This window comes from Merops nubicus, unplaced genomic scaffold, assembly GCF_000691845.1.
Source record: "Merops nubicus isolate BGI_N331 unplaced genomic scaffold, ASM69184v1 Scaffold52981, whole genome shotgun sequence".
Classification (NCBI taxonomy): domain Eukaryota; kingdom Metazoa; phylum Chordata; class Aves; order Coraciiformes; family Meropidae; genus Merops; species Merops nubicus.
The window spans coordinates 1-19,442 of record NW_008591280.1 but is presented as its reverse complement, the minus strand read 5'-3'; the positions used below and the strand labels follow the sequence as shown (position 1 = coordinate 19,442).

General features: G+C 40.7%; 2 protein-coding genes across 2 annotated transcripts; one reads left to right on the top strand and one right to left on the bottom strand.

Annotated features, from left to right (window-relative positions):
- Nucleotides 1-224: 224 nt before the first annotated feature.
- On the top strand, nt 225-7,977 carry CCDC176 (coiled-coil domain containing 176; the record flags this gene model as incomplete). The annotated part of the gene is given in 8 exon segments (XM_008950186.1): nt 225-368; nt 1,452-1,530; nt 1,907-1,979; nt 2,380-2,524; nt 2,927-3,417; nt 4,875-4,979; nt 6,208-6,275; nt 7,859-7,977. Coding segments are annotated over 8 exon segments (1,224 nt in total), but the record flags the coding sequence as incomplete, so codon positions are not given.
- Nucleotides 7,978-9,612: 1,635 nt separating this feature from the next.
- ALDH6A1 (aldehyde dehydrogenase 6 family, member A1) lies at nt 9,613-17,256 on the bottom strand. Its single transcript, XM_008950185.1, has 10 exons — nt 17,187-17,256; nt 15,710-15,871; nt 15,045-15,123; nt 14,179-14,481; nt 13,361-13,482; nt 13,024-13,213; nt 12,147-12,328; nt 10,528-10,707; nt 10,244-10,342; nt 9,613-9,822 (listed from the first exon to the last, which is right to left on the bottom strand). Exons 2-10 carry the CDS (start codon nt 15,821-15,823, stop codon nt 9,718-9,720), a joined length of 1,374 nt encoding a protein of 457 aa, XP_008948433.1. The 5' UTR covers nt 15,824-15,871; nt 17,187-17,256; the 3' UTR covers nt 9,613-9,717.
- Between the last annotated feature and the right edge of the window lie 2,186 nt (nt 17,257-19,442).

The window sequence follows — 19,442 nt, the reverse complement described above, 5'->3', positions numbered from 1 at the left end:
CCTGCCTGCGACCCGCGCCCCCGCACGGCAGCGCGGCGAGAGCCACAGGGCCGGTTTGCAGCGTTTCTTGTAACGAGGAATGCCTCGTGGCTTTTAAAACGCTGCAGCTCAGTGTAATGTCAGACATTCAGTTCCTGTGCTCGGTGTTTTTTAATTAATTACAGTGTTTGATGATCAGTTTATTTCATTTTGCTTTCTTCTTATTGAGGATTTCTGATTTACAGGCAGACTATTATGCCCAACAAATAAAAGAACTGGAAGAGAAATTTCAGAAAAAAGTCAGAGAAATTGGCCAAATTCAACTAGAACTGAAATTAATAAAGGAGTTGTGCAAGCATAAAGCAGCTATGGAGAAAGAGCTGGAAGATGTAAGATTGTCATATACATAGGCAATATTTACTTAAAATTCAACTTTTCAGTCTGCGTGGCAACATAGAGTTCTAGAGTGTAGAACAGACATGTCTGATCTGCTGGGTTGTTTTCTTTACAGTTTGCAGAGTAAGGAAAAGGTTGATAAAATCCAAGTTCTGTAGCTGGAACTCGCTTCTGTAATGGTCCAGTGCTGGAGGGATCCTTTTGGTTTGTTTTTTTTTTTTCACACAGGAATGTGGAGTCATACAAACTTGTATGTGGATGGAGTAGAACATCTAGTACACACTTCAAAAATATGTGTAGAGGCGTTAGCAGCTGGTCATAAGCAGTATAAGTCTCACTGATTTCTCAGTAGTTAGCTCACTTAGGATGGAAATCCTAGTGTTGTATCATCTTTTCAAACACATAAGCCATTTAGAATATAAAACTTGGGACTGTCTTTCCCAAAGCATGTACACAGCTTATGACCTAGCCAGGCACACTTTGACACTATGATACCAATACTGAGTAGTAGTATTGCCTGTAAAACATTTCAGCCTGGGATAAAAAAGTATCCCAGCTGACTGATGACATGAAAAAACTGCCTTAAGCAATTCAAGTACCTTGCTGATACAGCTTTACTGGAATTTTTTCAGCCACAGGAAGGGGCTTAGAAACCACCAAATATTTTCAGTGATGATTGATCAACAGCATTTGGATGATTAATATATAGCTGCTTTTAAGCCATTAAATACAAGTTAGTCAGGCATTTTTCAAAGAACGCTTGAGGCATTGGACTTGGGATGATCTGTATGATTGAATGAATAAACAAAGTAAAGCAGATTTCACAAGCAGCTTTGAGCAGTGACTGTGTGTGTGTGAATGACTGTCAGTGGTGGGCACAGGACAACTATGAAGGGCAGGAAAAGCAATAATACAAGATGGAAGGTTAAGTAAATTTTATGGATTGTGTAAAAATGATGAAGACTGGGTAGTGCCAGCAAAGACTACCAAAACTCCTTGAAGAGTAGATCCATATTTGTAGTTATATGGCTGAAATAAAATGCCATTATTACAGAAATTTTATTTTTTTATTATAGTTAAAAGAGAGTATGGAGATTTGAAACAGGAGACATCAGGAAGTGGTTGAGAGATTGGAGAGCAGGTTTCTTGAAGAAAAGATAGAGACTAATAGGGAGTTAAAGCAGTTTTTATTAGAACAAAATTATTTCTCTCACAGACTACTCTGGCTTATATGGTTTTCTCAACTTTTTAGTGAGCGTTTTGTAGTTCCCCATGGCAATAAAAGTATGATAAATGAGTTGGAGAATAGGTGCAGCTTTCCAAGGAAAAGTATGAGATGTCAGGATCACAGAAAGGCCACATTCTTCACTTCCATCAGGAACTTAAGTGCCCTCAGGGGTTCATTCTTTCTCTAGCAAGAAGCTGGGTGAGCTGAGAACTCTGGGTGTGATTTTAGAATTTACGCTGTTTCAGACTTTAGCTTTGGTGCCACAGGCCTCATGCAAAGTTTAAACAGGCTTTTCTCCCTTTCAGAAAAGACTGGAAGAAGATGTTGAGAAAAAGCAAATAAGGATGGCAGAGATCACCCACCATGAGGCTGTTTTGTGAGAAACACTTGATTTTCCCATTTTCTACTTTACAAAACCATTTCAGCACTGTGTTCTAAATAACAAATTGCCTGGGCTACTATACGGGCTTTGAAGGGCAAAACTGATGACCTAGGCTACTTCTGTATTTCAAATGTCAAGATGATATCAGCACTTGGATTTAAACTGTAAGACTCATGCTGGTTCCAGGGGATAATGGAGGTAATATTATCAGAATGGTCCCACTGTCTTCTTCATTCTCCCAGTCTAGATGGAGGGGTATGACAACTTGGTACAGAACTATAAGAGTCTTACAGCTTAGCTCTGAAATTAGGACATGGGAATGTTGATGTTAATATTATAAAAAGGCAAGAAAGATTGTGATAAAAGCTCTTGGATTTTGTTTCCTTCTGTCCAGGCATCTGAACAGCACTGGGAGAGAGCTGTCTAAGGAGAACGTTTGTGTTTGCGATGCATTTGCTTACCAGCTGAAAGAGACAATGGAACTGCAGAAAATCAAGCAGAAGTTAGAACATGACAAAATGGTTCTGTTACACGAGAAGGTTTCTACTCTGGTTTTAATTCTGTTTCTTTCTCCTCCGGGAAAGGGTACAACAGATGTAAATTCACCGAGGCTAAACTCTACCCAGTCAGATGCCTCTGCAGTTACTGAACTCAGAGTTGTCTGAGGAAGAGCTCTTATTATGGAGGAGAAAGAGGGAGGGGTTTCCTATGCCAGCTCATTAATAATAGGTGCCTCTCTAATATATACTACATGCCAAACCTTCTTGGTGTCTGGCTTCTCTTGTAAACAAAAACCTGGTCCAAGAGGTTCACTCTGGTTCACTCTTCAGTGGGAAGGTGCCAGCATGCTTACTACCTTGTCAGTGCTGGGGGGGAGGGAAAGCCCTCCAGGTTTGGTGCGAATAAAATAAAAGCCCAAATAATTTCTCCTTGTCTTTTAGGAAATCAGTGAGGGTTTGATGCGAAAAAAGATCCTACAGATCAATCGCCAGAAAGCACAGATTGGAGATCTGCAGCGTAAGGTGGAAAAGCTGGAGATGGCCTTATGTCGCATGACTGCCAGAGAGACCCAGAAAACACAGCTTCAGGCACAGATAGGAAGCCAGGCAAGCACGGTGGAGATCAAGAAACTGCAGCAGCTGCTAGAAATGAAGGATCGGGAGATGAACCGAGTGAAGAAACTAGCCCGGAACATCTTAAATGAGAGGACTGAGGTGGAAAGGTTCTTCCTTGATGCTCTGGAACATGTGAAGCAGGAGATCATAGCCAATAGAAAGGACTACAAGAAAAAGTCTCAAACTGCCTATTACAGAAAAATGATGGAAGCATGTGCAGGAAGGGAAGAATTTCCCAAAATCAAAACATTCAAAAGCAACATAAATAGCACAAACAGTGTGTACAGAGACCTAGAGGAAGCAGAAAGATGTTACTGGTATTGAAACATCAAAAACTAGTAAATTTTCCTGGAACACCTGAAAAAACCCTTTGTATGATAATATTGGCTAGATTTGGAACCTTTGTAGAGGCTTCTGCAGTGAGAATAGCTGTGTGAAGGGTAATAGCCTATCAATTAGTAGTGATTTTGTGAGCACCTAATTTCAACTAGGCTGTCACGTTTTGGTCATTATTTGTATGGCTTAAAGTAAAGATAAGTTAAAAAGAGTTCTTTTCATATTCTGCCATATGTTGTGCAATTTGATATAGAACTCCAAGTATAGATGAGCTTCTGCAGTTTTTGTTTCAGTAATTGTTGCTTCTTTAAGCTTTTTGGGTTTATAGGCATTGCTTTTCTGGCATTGCTCCTGTGTTTTTTACTCACTCCAGTGAGCTAACAACACTGAAACCTAACAATTATGCTAAGATGCTAACAGTAGATGGCAAATCCAGTCTTTTTTCAGCTGCTTTTCCATATGTCAGAAGCCTTTACTTTGCATCGTGCTTTTTTCAAAGGCTGTTTTCCTCAAGCTTCATGATAATCTAAAAATTAAGCTATTACAGGAAATATACACTGTCATATCAAAACCAAGATCACATGCAGCACAGTAGTGATTGACAAGATTACATTTTGAATTGAACAGGACAAAATTTCAGATATGTAAGTGTGACTATCTCAGAGTTTGTATTAGGATGCAGCTTAGTTTGAATTAGGGCTACATATGCCACAGGTGCAAGACTACAGGTCTCCAACCTCCTGCTAGTAATCTGTGACTAAAATCACACCAGTGTGCAGACACTTGGTGTCTTTTAGTGTCCAGACACTTGGATTTTTAAGCCATAGAGTTAAGGTCCCCCATAACTGAAGCTTGCATACATCCTCGGTGAGAGATCAAAATTACCCTACTCCTAAATAAAAGGTTTGCTTAGTCTGCCTTGGCTATTAGTTTGGCAACACACAGTCAGAATGCTTTGTTCAGATCAGGTTATCTCAAAAATGATACAGCAGAAACACTTCATGAAAAATCAGAGGTGAAAGTAGTTTTTGAGATCTAAGGAGGCTTCTTGTGGCAAGCAAAGGGGGAGACTGGAGCTGAGAATTAAAATTTGTTACATATATTGACCCTTTTATGCATGAACTGGAGAAGCAAAGGAAGGACAATGTACTTGGAACTAACACATGTTAATGCTAACCCTCCCACTCCCAGTATTTATAACGACCACAAGCATTACAGAAATCATTGGTTTTGTTCTACTTCATTTAGGGAGCCACAGGTTTTGAAACTGAAGAGACAGCACTGCATGCTCAGATTTATTTTTTGAATTCACATGCTATGAATAGCTGAACAAGAGCAATGCAGAGCTAGAATTTAAAATGTTTTACGCATACAGAATCCATGAGGGTATGCCTTTGAAACTTTCTGCTAATACATTGTTCTTTTCTGTGCTTTTCAGGGAAAAAATAGAGTTTGAGAAAGTGGACATCAGTGAGTTGACATGGGAACAAAAAGAACGTGTTCTGCGATTGCTCTTTGCCAAAATGAATGGCGCAAATCCATAGTAATGCTCTGTTCTCTTCAGCAGGTGAGTGCTGAGCTTTACCTGTAATAGGAGCTGGGCTGTTAACTCCAGGTCAGGGGATCCAAGAAACTCTGAATCTAACATAAGCTGTGTGGCTTGGTGTGAGGTACATTAACCTTTTGCGAAAGGCTAGTTGACCTTTTGAAAAAGTTGATACACTATATACTAATTTTGGACATGCAGCAGACAAATGCGCTGTTAGATCTTTGTGTGGGGTATCAAAGGAAAAGCAAGTGGAAGTAAATTTTGGTAGTGCTGAGGAGTAACTTTGCTCAGTGCAGCGGGATTAAATTTTTTCAGTCATTAATGAAACCCTATCCATCTTTACCAAACAAGTAAGTAAGTATATTGAGACAGTGGCAATCCTCACGTTTCCTTTTAATAGGAGTACTGTAAAGCAATCTGCCCAGTATTAAAAAGTACAGATAGCCATAGCCAGATGTACTTACTCTATGCCTCATTGCTGTCTGTGTAAGAAACTTGGGAGCATGACTTCAATGATGCCTAAAATGTGGCTTACATTGGAAACTCGAAGTTGAAACGGCTTTAAATATATTATGAACTGTGAACCACGGCATGACTGGGCCAAAGGAGAAATCTAAAATACTATGATTTTTAATGTAGTTTGGGGAAACATAGTGCTTAGGGTGGCATATCAATTTCTCTGTTAAAAGTAATTAATTTTTTAAAAATAAAATTTAAATTTTCTTAGTAAAAGTTACATTAATGAAACTTTAGCACATTTTGTTAAGGTTATTACAGTGGAAGTAAGAAATGTGTAACTGAATGATTTATCTATCAGCTGTTATTGTTCCAAATTATGCATGGATTTAACTCCTTTTATCAGTATTTGCCAACATACAAGAGCCCACATAAAGCTATAGAGTATGAAAGCTTGAGGAATGGAATGCAAACAATTTTCATTTGACTTATAATTAAACTCATTTTTTAAAAAAACTGTTTGTTTCTCCTCACTCCCTTTTAATCATTAATGATTCTGCCACAAAATACAGAATTCTGTAGTGAACTGAAGTCATGTTTGATTCATACGGCTGATTTTGGGGAGCACATTGCAATAGTTCAGGTGCTCTGTCATTTCTGCCTCGCTGTTCATTCTAGCAAACAAGCTTGGTGTGGGATTAGAAACCTAGTTGAGCATAAATCACCTCTAGATAAGGATTACTTTGCTCTTGTGTCTTCCTCACAGGAAATACACCGAAGTTTTGGCTACTTGAGCTCCACCTCCTGATGATACTAAAGAAGAAATCAAAATTGGATAAGATACTAAATTATACCACACTATCTAACATCTCCTCAGTCCTGGTTATGTATAAATAGATGCAATTGTCTCTGTGTCATTCCTCCCACTTTAGAATACTTCGGTTTGTCTGAAGATCTATATTGGTGGGTCTATACACACTTAACGTATATGTGACGAGAGAGGAATTATTTATTTTGAAAATTCTGGTCGTGTTATCTTTTAGCAGCAGGCATTTAGACTCAGCTCTCGTGACAAAAAGTCATTGATCTCATGCCCCCTTAAAGCCTCCTTTTATTGAAAAGCAGCATTATTATTTTGGGAGGATTCTTTTGTGAAATGCCATGATCATTCAAGGAGATCCATTTTCAGCTAGTACAGTGAGTTTTTATTAAAAGGCCAAATCTACTAAGCTGATGTTACATCCAGTATAAAGTCACTTAAAGGACCAGGATGAAGATCCATATGCCTGACTTTCAGATACAACTATCTAGCTAATTATAACGCTCCCAGGCAAGCAATATCAGCTTACCCTGGAGGAATAAGTAGGGAAGAGTTCTGGCATGCGATCATGTCAGATATGAGGCAGTCAGGCACACAAACCAAAATGTAATACTCAGACATCAGATGACCAGATAAAGTTTGTGGGCAGGAGCCCTGGAGGGATTTATATGGGAAGATGAGAGACACCTCCTTTGGAGAGCCAGGCTGCTGCTTCCAGAAATGGGAGTGGAAGCATGCTGTAGCCACTGTTTTGCAAAGGCAGGGAACAAAACCAGAAGTGGAAGTCACAGGTCCCAATTCTCAAAGCTGGTTAAACTATTTTCACATAATTTGTGGACTTAAGAGTATCAAATAATTTTGAGAATCTAGATGGCATTGCCCTCTAGGTAAGAAACAATTTTTAATAGGAAACAAAAGGTTGACTATAAAATTGTATTTTATAGTCTAAAGAAATTTATTATGAGATACTTCCCACAGATTATAATTTTGCATAATATAGAAGAGGTATTCTTAAGCTTAATTTTTTTATAGTGAATGCTGAAATAAGGAGGATAAACAGATGTATGGAAAGCTGCAACAACAGTGAGGTGAGGGAGGTACATCATGACCAGTCAGCATCTGCAGCTTGATCTAAAAAGCCATTTCATTAACTAAAAAAGGCAGATGCAAGCTTTGTTTTTCTAGTACAATAAGTTAAAACCATCTGTTAAAAAAAAAAAAATGCTGTTGGAAATGTAGATAATCAGAAAAGATGTTTGCACACAAATGAAAAGATTGTGCAAGTGTCTAGAACAGGTCTGGAGAAAATGCAGGGTTACTCCTGCCATTCTTTATGGAGCAGGTAAGCTTAATGATAGACTGCTTTTGTTACAGGAAAAGCTGGATTTTAGAATTTCCAAAGGAAAAGATAGAATGGTTTGTAATAGCACAACAGAAACATCAGAATAGTAATACTGATTATGAAGAAAATAAAAGTGTTTTGAAAGTGAATGACTACAGATGACATTAGAGGCTATTAATTAGTATTCCTTTCCCAGGTGCATGAATGAATGCCAACGTCTTAATGGTGATTTACCTAGAATATTTTACCTTTATAGCACAGAAGATGTTTCTCCCAACCCAATATTCATTACACAGGAGACCAAATTATCAGATTCACTATCTTCTGCAGTAATCCTTCCACCTGTTCAGATGTTACCACCACAGACAGAGTAAGGCAGCTGTACACTTTGCGTGAACAACCGCAGCAACTACCGACTCGGCTGCACCTTGCATTTTGGAAGTTATCTTGTGAGCAAAGCTGTGCCTCCAAATCTCCTGTCTGCTGCACTGCTGGTTTGAATATGCATTTGAAACCCATCTGAAATACAGTTACTTTCCTCCTCCTTAAAGTAAGGATTTTGTTCTTTACCAAGCCAGAAGCTCAGATAACCCTGTACAAAGCACAGTTGTTAAGTCACAGAGCAGCCTCTGCAAAAAGGGGAATAAAGTCAACATCACACCTATAAAATGTCTTACCAAGAAGAGTCATATTCTGCAGAAATGTATTAGCATGTTTTTAATTTATAATCAAATTGCATGGTGAGAATTTCCCTCTGGAATATAGCAGAGGAAAAAAAAAAAAGATACAAACATTGGTGAATGTACAATGACTCACATATTTTGTAACTGTCAGTTACAAGACATCTCCACCAGAAGGCAGGATACAAAGTGTTCACATTCAGGTTAATTAGAACAAGTAATGGTTACAATCATTAAAATAATATTATCTTCCACGATTGCTTGAATGAGTTCCCTGCAGATCTGGCATGGCTGCTCCATCTTCCAGGATCCAGGAATAACAGTATAGGCTCTCCTGCTTCAAATGCACAGGTTTTTAAAAACAGGGTATACCAACATAAGTCTTACCCTTCTCTAGTGGGACCTGCAGTCCCTGGAAAACATGACTATATTTAAGCAAATATGATAAGAAGCCAATCAATCAACACAAGAAACACAGAAACCACCAGAACAGGCCTGGCTGCTTTGTGATTAAAAGCCTCTTTCTTTCTTGCTCCCGACCTACTCTGCCTTCCACTCAGACCCACACGATGCTGTGACATGAAGATACATATACGTGCTTCTGTCTCTGCTCCCACAGTTTCATTGTTACAGGACCTATAGGCACATGTCTGCTAGTACAGTAAAAAGGCACCAAACAAGTTTCAGGTATCATGGAATTGATGGCAAGCTGGAGAATACAAACCACATGCACAGAAGGAATAGAAGTTTTCAAGCTGTCACAGGCATGGTGAAGGTCACTACCATACAGGAATTTCTGTTATCCTCAGAAAAGCAATCATATATGCTTTGCTGAAAAATCCTTAGAAAGCTACTTCCCAAGTGTTTTGGAAACTGCTCAACAGATGAAGGACTGGGATTTTCAACTCCCAAACTTGCTGTCTTCATTGTATGTGAAGTCACTTCTATGAGACACACAGGGTCCTGGCTATGTTACTCAAAATGAGTACTCATCTTTGAGAAATGTGAACTCAAAATCTTCACATGTTAAGATCAAGAGGTAAAGAAAACTACTACAGGATGCAGCCAGGGAGTCAGTCACTAAGGCTAAAGATACTGAAGTGGAAACCAGAGGCACATTCAAGTTCAGAGAGTCTGGAGAAACACAAATGAAAAACAATCTCACTCTCTGCCCGTTCAATTAGATAAGGTTGTTTCATCTCTGGTAAGTGGTAGGAAAAAAAATTTAGTTCAGCTAGCTAAAAAACACTGACATCAACAGAAAAACCCAGACTGTGAGTTACTTGAGGTTGTCTGATAGACACAGACACAAGGGTCCTCGAGAAAACGGGAGCTTTCTTTTCATTCCCAAGGAAGTTATGATAGTCAGGACAAAGCTGGGAAGTGCAGCATAGAAGGAAAAGGGCACCAGGAACAGCATCTGCAAAGGCTGTTTTAGTTTCCCATAGTTGGCATAACCACAGCAGGCTTGGTAACGGTGGCATCTTCCTCTTTCCATTGAGAAATGACAGTTTTCAGCTGTGTGTAGAACTGCACTCCCTGGAGGAAAGGGGAGACACATGGATCAGATGTTTTGCCTTATGAATTCTTCAGGTCTGCATTAGTGGTGTATCAAACATTTTTTGCTTTATCTACAGAGGGTTGAGTTTTCCTCTCTGGGAACAATTCCTGTCAGCCTGATCCTTCTACCAGTTCCGCAAAGATTCTGGTTCTGTGGGAAAGCTTGCTACTTAGTTCTTGCTCCCTTCTTAAATTACTAAAACAAAAGACAACCAACCAACCTTGCTTATTTAAGAAAAAAAAAAAAGGAATTGGCTATTGTAACATGCATTCAGTTTCCTGGTTGAGACAGCTTCAAAGTCTCCTTACTAATGAGGTCTGATGACCATCTCCCCATTGCCATTTATAATGTGATTTATCACAGATCAACCCAGCAGAGTATCCCGAATCAGCAAGTTACCTGCTTGCCATAGAAATTGGTGTCCCCTCTGAAAGAAGCACGAGAGCCAGTGAAAGAGAACATGGGCAGAGGTACTGGGATTGGAACGTTGATACCCACCTAAACCAAAGGAAAGCTGCTGTATTAATCACAAGAAATAGCAGATTGCAGAGCGCTCTTTCCAAAAGCTACCAAATTTTGTTTCCTTACATCTGTTGGCTTAGTCAGTGATTAGTCAGTACAGCTAGACAGCTATGCACTGTAATTGATGAGTACCAGTAGGAACAATTCTAGCTTGAACATACCTGCCCCACATCTACTAAGTGAGAATATTTCCGAGCTGTGGCTCCATTAGTGGTGAAGATTGCAGTTCCATTTCCATAGGGGTTACTGTTCACCATCTTAATGGCATCATCCAAAGTGTCTGCTTCCAGAACCACTAAGACGGGCCCAAAGATTTCCTCCTTGTAGCAAGTCATGTTTGGCTGCCAAGACAAACATCAGAAAAAGCAACTTGTATATAGGATATAATAAAAATCGCCTAGTAAATTGGATATAATAAACATACATGCTGCTAATGCTCAGGAGATTCCTAGGATCACACATCATTCTTCACTACCACAGGCCATCCTTCAGTACTTGCCTTTTCACCATTTCCCATGCCCTGCCATCTATCTAGTCCACTACAGAGGATACCACTCCTCACCTCCAGAGCGCTTTCTGCTTTTGCCTCCTGCCCATCCTCACTTACAGGTCTGCTCTGACCAAGGCTGATTAAGATCAGGATTACTTCAAGATAGTTTACTTCAGTTCTTGTTGACCAAGTGACTAGAACCTGCTATCCTTTCCAGCTCAGTGTCCAATCCCCACAACACCTGACAAATACCAAAAACACCATTTGGAGAGTACTTTAGTCACTAATAGCTAATACTGCAAACTACAAAACATTAATTTGACAAGTTGTTATTTGGATTACCATATTATTAACCACTGTATAAGAAAACTAAGAATCACAAAATCTCATGGAAATTTTTCCTTTCGAATACCTGACAATATTTATGACCCATCACAGGGACGTGAAGTATTTTAAGACATTTAATAAAAAGAAGGCAAGAAAATTCTGAAATAGATTAAAAGCCTGAATTATATAATAACATAAAATCAATAAAGTCCTAAGAATACGAAGTATGATAGCAGAATTATCAGTATTGGTTTGCTATCATGGAATTGCCAAGGGGCCCACAAGGAATTGAATACTTAAGGAAATCATACCAGCTCATTGCATAAGCAAAAAAGAATGAATTTAGGTATGAAAACTCACAGGGATGTGTACCTGGTACAGAATATTCCCCCCAAGTAGTGTCCGTCTGTTGCGTACCATGCGTTATATTGAGAGGCTGACTCAATAAAGTTGTGTGAATACATTCAACAACAAAGAGATTTTTATACCTTATCCTGTATTATTATCATCAAGATTTCCACAAATATTTAACTGTTGTTTCTACAAGTCCTTAAATTGTAAACTGCAGGAATGTAAAATGGGGGAGAGAAAATGGCAAGTTTGGCTACTCATCATACTCTTCTCTAGAAGATGGCCTGCTGGCCATTAATACAGATAGTACAGTCTGCTCGATGGACATTCAGTTTAACACAGTACACACTGCCTATATCTTCTTTTAGTTGGCTGAAATCCATTCATATTAAGATAATTAACCTCATTCAGAGCATGCTGCCCAACTGCAAATTCTTCAATCACCTCCACAACAGCATTAGTATCAGCTCTTCGTTGGAACTGTGCAAGGGAAGGCTGAGCCACTTCTGGACTTTCTACCCAGTGATTACTGATTACCACCTAAGCTGGGTAACCCATTTTCCAGTTGAGCCTGCAGTATACACTATGAAGCACTGGTTTTGGTCATCTTACCTTGACGTTGGCAAGGATTGTTGGCCCAACAAAATTGCCATTTTCATAGCCCTTCACTTTGATGTTACGTCCATCCAGAAGAAGGCGGGCACCTTCTTCTACTCCTTTCTCAATCAGATGGCAAACCCTTTCCTTAGCTTGGGGACTGATTAGAGGCCCTAGATCTGCTCCAGGCTGGTCTCCTGTGAAAAGGCAGAGACAGCAAGTTTTAATGCTGACAGCTTCCTCTTCACAGGCATCATAGAGGTAACTACACTAGCAGGAAAAAATTTAAAGTGGATGTTTCTGAGATACAGACAAATACTTGAGACATTAATGAACAGGAGTAATAGCCTGCGACTCTCATAATCAACACATAAGAGAAACTGTAAGCATAAGCGTAATTTTAGATCACTGGGAAGCCAAAATTCAACAGATTCTTCTCAGAAAGGAAGCTTCACCCCATTGCAGGACTTTATTGAATGTAAACAAAAGATAATTATCCTAGAATTAATAACGATCTAGTTTTCCCAAAGTGCTTGTTTCCATTTTTCCTTTTTATTGCATACTGACTACAAATCAGAAGGCTCTCTAAGTGAAGCCGCTATAAATCTGGTAGGTTTGAGTTAAATATAGGACATAACCTCAAAGCTCCAGTTAAAACAAGACCAATCCTGTAAACTTGCATCAGTCATACTTACAAGCCTTCTTACAAATCTGTAACTCCAAGTCTAGGGCTGTGTTTCACCATCTAATCTGCAAGCTCCTACCCCTGCACATAAAACCTGCGGTGCCAATAGCTCCAAGGGACACACTGTGGTACAGCAGGCATGCTGACCTAAAAAGCTACAGTTGTACAGACATGAAATGCCACCTAAGAAATTACTGCAATCTGTACCTGCATTTACACGTAGATTTTTGGCTCTGTCCACAAGCTCTGGCAGCCATTTCTGCGCTTCTCCCACAAGAATTGCTGTAGACAGGGCCATGCAGCGTTGGCCAGCTGCTCCAAAAGCAGCTCCAACCAGCTGGTTCAAGGTGTTCTCTTTATTGGCATCAGGCATCACCACACCATGGTTCTTGGCTCCCTGAAATGTAACAGATACACTGTCTCCCATTATTCACCACCCCAGCTCACGTCTCTAGCTTTCTGGCAATATCTCCATATAGTAGATATGATTCGCAGGAACAGAGGCAGTCTACGTGCCAAAGTATGTTCCATCCAGTGGCATTACCATGTTGGCCTGGACTCTCTTGCCATTCCGGGATCCTCTCTCGTAGATGTACTCGCCAGCCGGATTAGATCCCACAAAGCTGATTGCTCTGATATCCGGATGGTCACAAATGAAATTCACAGCTTGGAACAGGAAATAACACATTGTAACTGTGGTGCACAAATAGTTCCCTCTGTTCCCATCCCCATAGGGCTTAATCTGTGTATCTGTTCTCTTAGCAAAATTCTTGCCTCTGTGCTTCCTACATCTGAGCTCCCCCACTGCCTGTCTTGCGTCTCACCACATGTACTCCTGCTCCTGTCCTCACATCTGTCTCTCTGCCATCTCTTCACACTTTGGGTGTCTCCCAAGGTGCCTGGGCAATGGCGAAGTGAAGTTACTGTTGCCTGTTTTTATCCTTGCATTCTGAAGCTACTCATGTGCTGTAAAAAATACCACCTCAGGACCAGAATTCTGGCATCCACTGCATATTCAGTGAAGCATTTAACTATTGTTTAGGCTACCTTGGGAAACCAGGATGATTTAGCTAACTATTTCAGTTGGAGTTTAGGTTGCTAAATAGAATTTGTGTACTTTACATGCCTTGGGAATTCTGATCCCAGCCCCCAAAATTTTGTCCACTGTATCTCCTGAAACATTTGGTGGAAGATGGCAAAGAATCTCCCAGTCACCACCTTTCACTTCCATCAAGAGGGCTGAAGCATCTGTCCAGACCTGTCTAACAGCAGCAGTATCAGACTCTCCAAGTGGTACCTCCACTGAACATACAGTACATCCCTTACAGTCTCCAGCCATCTCCCACGAAGGGCTATTGTTACCTTCATGTTGTCCATGGATGATATTCAGAGTCCCATCAGGGGCACCAGCATCCTGAAACAGCTTGGCAAGGAACATCAGTGCTCCTGGTACACGCTCAGATGGTTTCATCAAGAAGGTGTTTCCACAAACCATAGCCATGGGGAACATCCAAAGAGGGATCATGGCTGGGAAATTGAATGGTGCAATTCCAGCACAGACGCCCAGAGGCAGACGGTAGGTGTAAGTGTCCATGTCTTTAGTGATGGAGGGCATGGTCTCTCCCAGTATGAGGGATGTCACACTGCAAGCGTGTTCAACCACCTCTGCAGCAGAAAGGGCAACATGCCACTGGATGATCTGTTAACAGTTAGTCCCCGAACTCCCTTCTCATCACTGCCTTGACCCAAGTCTTTCTTCCAGCCTCTTTTCCCCCAACTTAAAACTCATTGTGCTCCAGAAAATCCCTTTTCTCTGTCAAATACTGTAAGCATATTGTGTGAATGGATTCTCTCTTGGGTGCATTAGATGTTATTGTGATAGGAGCATAGATACAACAGCCCCAGTAAAAGAAGCACAGGTATAGTAGTATTGTACCAACTGGAACTTAACTTTAGGCATCTGAGCACAAGCAAGAAGCTCTTATCCTTTACAGCATTTTGTAGACACTCCTAGGAAAACGAAGGATCTAACAACTTGGAATTGATCTAAGAAAACCTCATCTAAAGGAACTTTAAGGTTAGAGTTAAAATTGCCACTTTTCTTTCAGTGGAGCCTATGAAGGGAGCTCCATGTACAGATTCCCAGAGCAATTAGTTGGTCAGGAGACCTTCTCCCTTCCTATGGGTTCTTAAAGCCCCCTTTTTAACAGGAGGAGCCAGCAGCTTACGGAGGCCTCGGAACACATCTCCCTCAGCATCAGCCAGGGTCTTCCCTTGCTCAAAGGTGATGAGTTTTGAAATTTCTTTCTGAAAATGGAAAACATTAATTTTATGAACATTAGAAAAGTGCCTGCCCATGAAGTAGGGTACAGGGATAAGACAGTTTAACAGAGCTGAACATGACAATGAACAGACTGAGCAGAACCTGGAAAAGCCTATGCTGACTGATTTACTCCTTGTAGACAAGAAGCCAATAAGTCACACATGTGACATTTTAAAAAAAGCAACCATGGGTTGGTTTGTACTCTATAGAGCTTTCAGATGTCACACTACAGACATAGCAAAAAAGCAATTGGGGAGATCCAAAGACATAGTAACATACTTCTCCCACTTGTCTTTATCAACTGGCACATTTTCCATCAAGGCTTAAAGTTCCTCTTGTGGTCTTTTGGTAAAGGAACCAACACAGAATAACATTCGCTAAGAAGCATTGCCTCTCTGTTCTCATTTGATGATAAGTGCTTTGCTACACCTCTCAGCAAGTGTTGGCTCCTCAGTCATGGCAATAACACCTCATCAAGAACTCTGTAAACCCTGAGTCTCTCAACTTAATTCCTAAAGTCAGCTGCCACGCTTTCAGCAAAAGCCATCACACAGAGCCATGGTGTCTCACCAGATTGTCTTTGATCAGTTGTTGGTAACGTAGGAAAATTTGCTGGCGACTCAGAACAGATGTTTCTGACCAGTTCCAAAATGCCTTTTTGCAAGAAGCCACAGCTGCCTCCATCTCACTGGCTGTGGCTTTTGGTACACGTCCAACCACTTCATTTGTGGCCTGAAGGAAAAACAAATTGCATCAAAACTCAACTTTTTCCAGCTGTCCCTGCCAACCATTCAACAGTCCTTTCACACCACACACCTAATATCCTTGTTCTACAAGCATCTCTGATTCTGAGAGGAGAGCACAAATGAGATTCCTTCCTTGGCGCAGACAAAAGGCCTGGGCCACAAGTGGAATAGTTCTGAAAACCTGCACTCTACACATCTCAAATTAGGCACCCAGAAAGCTTCAAACACCGTGCTGATTTCCAAGGTGGAGTTATATCTGTGGACTGTGGTCTTTTCCCTCTGTATCATCTTGGCTCATCTGCTGTCCCTCTTGTGCATTAAATGAGGCAAGGTTCCTTTGGAAAAAGCAGTACATGACTGTGCAGTTGGCATTGATATTAGTTTACCTATACCACTCAGCCAAAGTAAGATTTTTACAAGCAACCCTTGTTCTACAGTATTTCAACTTTAAAAGCTTGTCTTCACCTGTTTAACCTCCTCGTAATGCACCCTTAAAAATAAGTCTGCTTTGACATGACTAAAAACATCAGGTGCATCACTAAGAGAGAAAACATTCAAAACAAGAGAAAGAAAATTATACAAGAACATTGATTGCCACATAGAGACCAAATGAGCTTCATGAACATAGCTCACTGCTCTGATCACTTTCACAAAGTAAATCAAAATACAGGGCTTTGCAGAGAAAAGTTTTAGAAAGTGCTGTCCAAATGCTTACTGGGAGGGTCAGAATTCTGACTGCAACCTCATTTCCATTTAGTTTTGTTGGAGGACACAGAAAAGTACAACTGCTACTAATCTAAGATTACTTTGCACTGCATAGCACTCAACCTCTAAATTCACTGTGAATATTGTGGCTCAGAGCTAGAAGCTCTCTGAAAGGAGAGGAGCTTCAGCTGTCAAAATTTTTTGCCTTGGTCTGAGAGTGAAACCAGTCTTTATCGGGACTTCAAATTCAGCTAGAATCAAATCACACCCAGTTGATTTTACATACAGGGTGAAAGAAATCCTTCATAAATTTGCAATAATGATCACAGAACCTTTGTAGGAGCCAAAAAAAATGTAAGCAGAGTTGAAGCTTCCTTTCTAGAGATCAGGGTTTCACTACACGGAGGTCACCACTTTCATAAGACTGCCATTTCATATGAAAAAGAGATAGAGAAGCAATTACACAGTGCTAAATCCATTTAAGGTTCAAGTCTAAACCCTTCTCAAGAAATGCGTGTACTTTCACCTTTTGCCAGAGGCACAGACCTGTGTTGCACAGGGATCACTAGTACATAGGTAGAGGCCATTTCACCTACCGGGTTGTGGATATCAATCCATTCAGTAGTTTTGGACTCAACAAACTTCCCATCAATGAAGAGTTTGGTTGTTGGCTGTGAAGGACAAAACATTGAACAGTGAATGAGTATTTACAGCAAGACCCAGCTAACTTTATATGCTGATTTTTTTTCATGCTCTCTGCCCCATTTTTCTCACACTTTACACCAAAATGGCCAAAGATCTTTCTAAAAGCGGTTATAGAAAACATATATTGCTATGCTTGTGTTCAAAACTATTTCAATCTACTTAATCACCCAAGGTTTATTGTTAGAAAACTGAAAAACCACGATTCATAAAAGTTCAGAAGAAACAGTTAATAATTCACCTTGTGAGAATTTCATGTAACCTGTGCACACTGTATGATGTGTTTCCTTCACATCAAGCCACTAAGTAGGTTCATTTCTCCAGCCTATAGACACAGGCCTAAAATTGGACTTTCCCCACTCCCCACTTGGTCCTGCAACTAGGAGCAAGGAACATGCATCTGCTGAGTGCACAGTGAGCGCCCTGGCAGACAGCAGCACAGGAAAACAGAACTCTACAACTCAGATGTAGAGGAGACAAAAGGAAAGTTTTGAATACAGAGTTCAGGTAAACATAAGGCAGAAGGAAAAGTAGCAGCAGAAGCTGTAACTAGCAAGGGATAGACAACAAAATGGTATCATGCAGGAAAAACAGATTGAGATTGTATAAATTAAGAAGCTAGAAAGTAGTTGATATTGGGAGAAATCAATAGATTTGAGGAGAGAGATAGGAGAAAGCAAGAACCAGTTAATCGTGTAACAAAACAGTGGCTTGGGGAGAACAGATAGGAGGAAGGGGAAATGGATCTGCTGTGTGAAGAACAGAAATGGGACAGGTCAACAGAACTCAGATATAAACCCCAATATATCAGGAAATTCTGTGAAGAAACTAAGATACAGAATTATGAGAGGGAGATGAGGATTAGGATGCTATCCAAGCTGTAGTGAAGGGGAAGAGCTCAGAAGAAGAATCAGGAATATAAATTTTGCTGCCTGGATCAAGTAACGACAGTGAAAAGGGGTAAGAGTGAAAAGAATGATCAGCAGTGAGAGTTGGGGCAAGCTGAGAAAGCTTGTAGAAGAGAAAGCTAGGATGAGAAGTGGAAAGTAAGACTGTCCAAGGATAAGCAAGATCTAGTGATTTGGGAGGCAACATCAGGAGTTAATCAAAACTAAGGAGTTACAGATGATTATGTAGCTGGAATTACACTTAGGAAAGAGAGGCAGAAGCCTGTGCCTACGAAAACAATCCCCTCTAGAACCTGGAAGGAAGTTCAGGAAATCTGAGTCCCTTGGCTAAGCTTCCTGACTGTTAAAAAAGGTCTTTTGGTGCTGGTCTAAAGGATGACAAGTTCCTACTGGTGTCAGTCACTCCGTTAGCCCAAGTGCCACGTATCTGCAGTGGACCTACAAGCTCCAGTGCTTTTCGAACCACGTGGACTTCAGTGCAATGCAATTTATGGTTTTTTTTTCCAAATTGCTTAAAAGGGATACCTAGAAATTTGCATGCACAGAGAAAAAATATTTTAAGCAAGGTAAGTAATGCTGAATTAAGATGGACTGCACTCTTCCCATAAGATCACTTTTTTTTCTATAGAGAATGAGCCTGCTGTGGGAACAAGGGCTGTAGCAGAACAGCCTATTCAGAAAATCATCATTTAGCTGTTTGGCATATTTCACCATAGATAACAGAAAAATCCAGGGCACTGTAACAGTGAAAGCTGTTTGATACTGCCCAGAGGAAATCAGATCCTCTCTCTGCCATAAACAACAGGTGAGATGAGGCCAGTCCACACAGCTTGAAAAAACCTTTTTCACGAATTATCATTAGTCATCTATTCTATATTCAGTTTTGCAGATCTTCTTGAGAAGATATTACATGCAGTAAAAGAAACCTAAAAAATGGTGACAGGAATCGGCCAGTGTATACGTAGCACGACGTATGCTACTTAAGGAACGTGGAGAAGACAAATGGGGGGCCCGATTAACTAAGTGCCCTTAGCTGTGTACCTGCTGAGCCGGGCTGGGCTCCCCATGAGCAAAGGGAGGCGGTTCCCCGGGCGGCTACACCGCGCCCGGCGCTTCTCAGCTCCGCGGCCACATCACACACACAACTTTATTGCCCTTCCCTCCCGCTGAACACGGGGAACCTCCATGCCCCGAGGCCCGTGCCCCGGCAGTCCCAGGCATCTGTTCCAGAAACACCAGCCC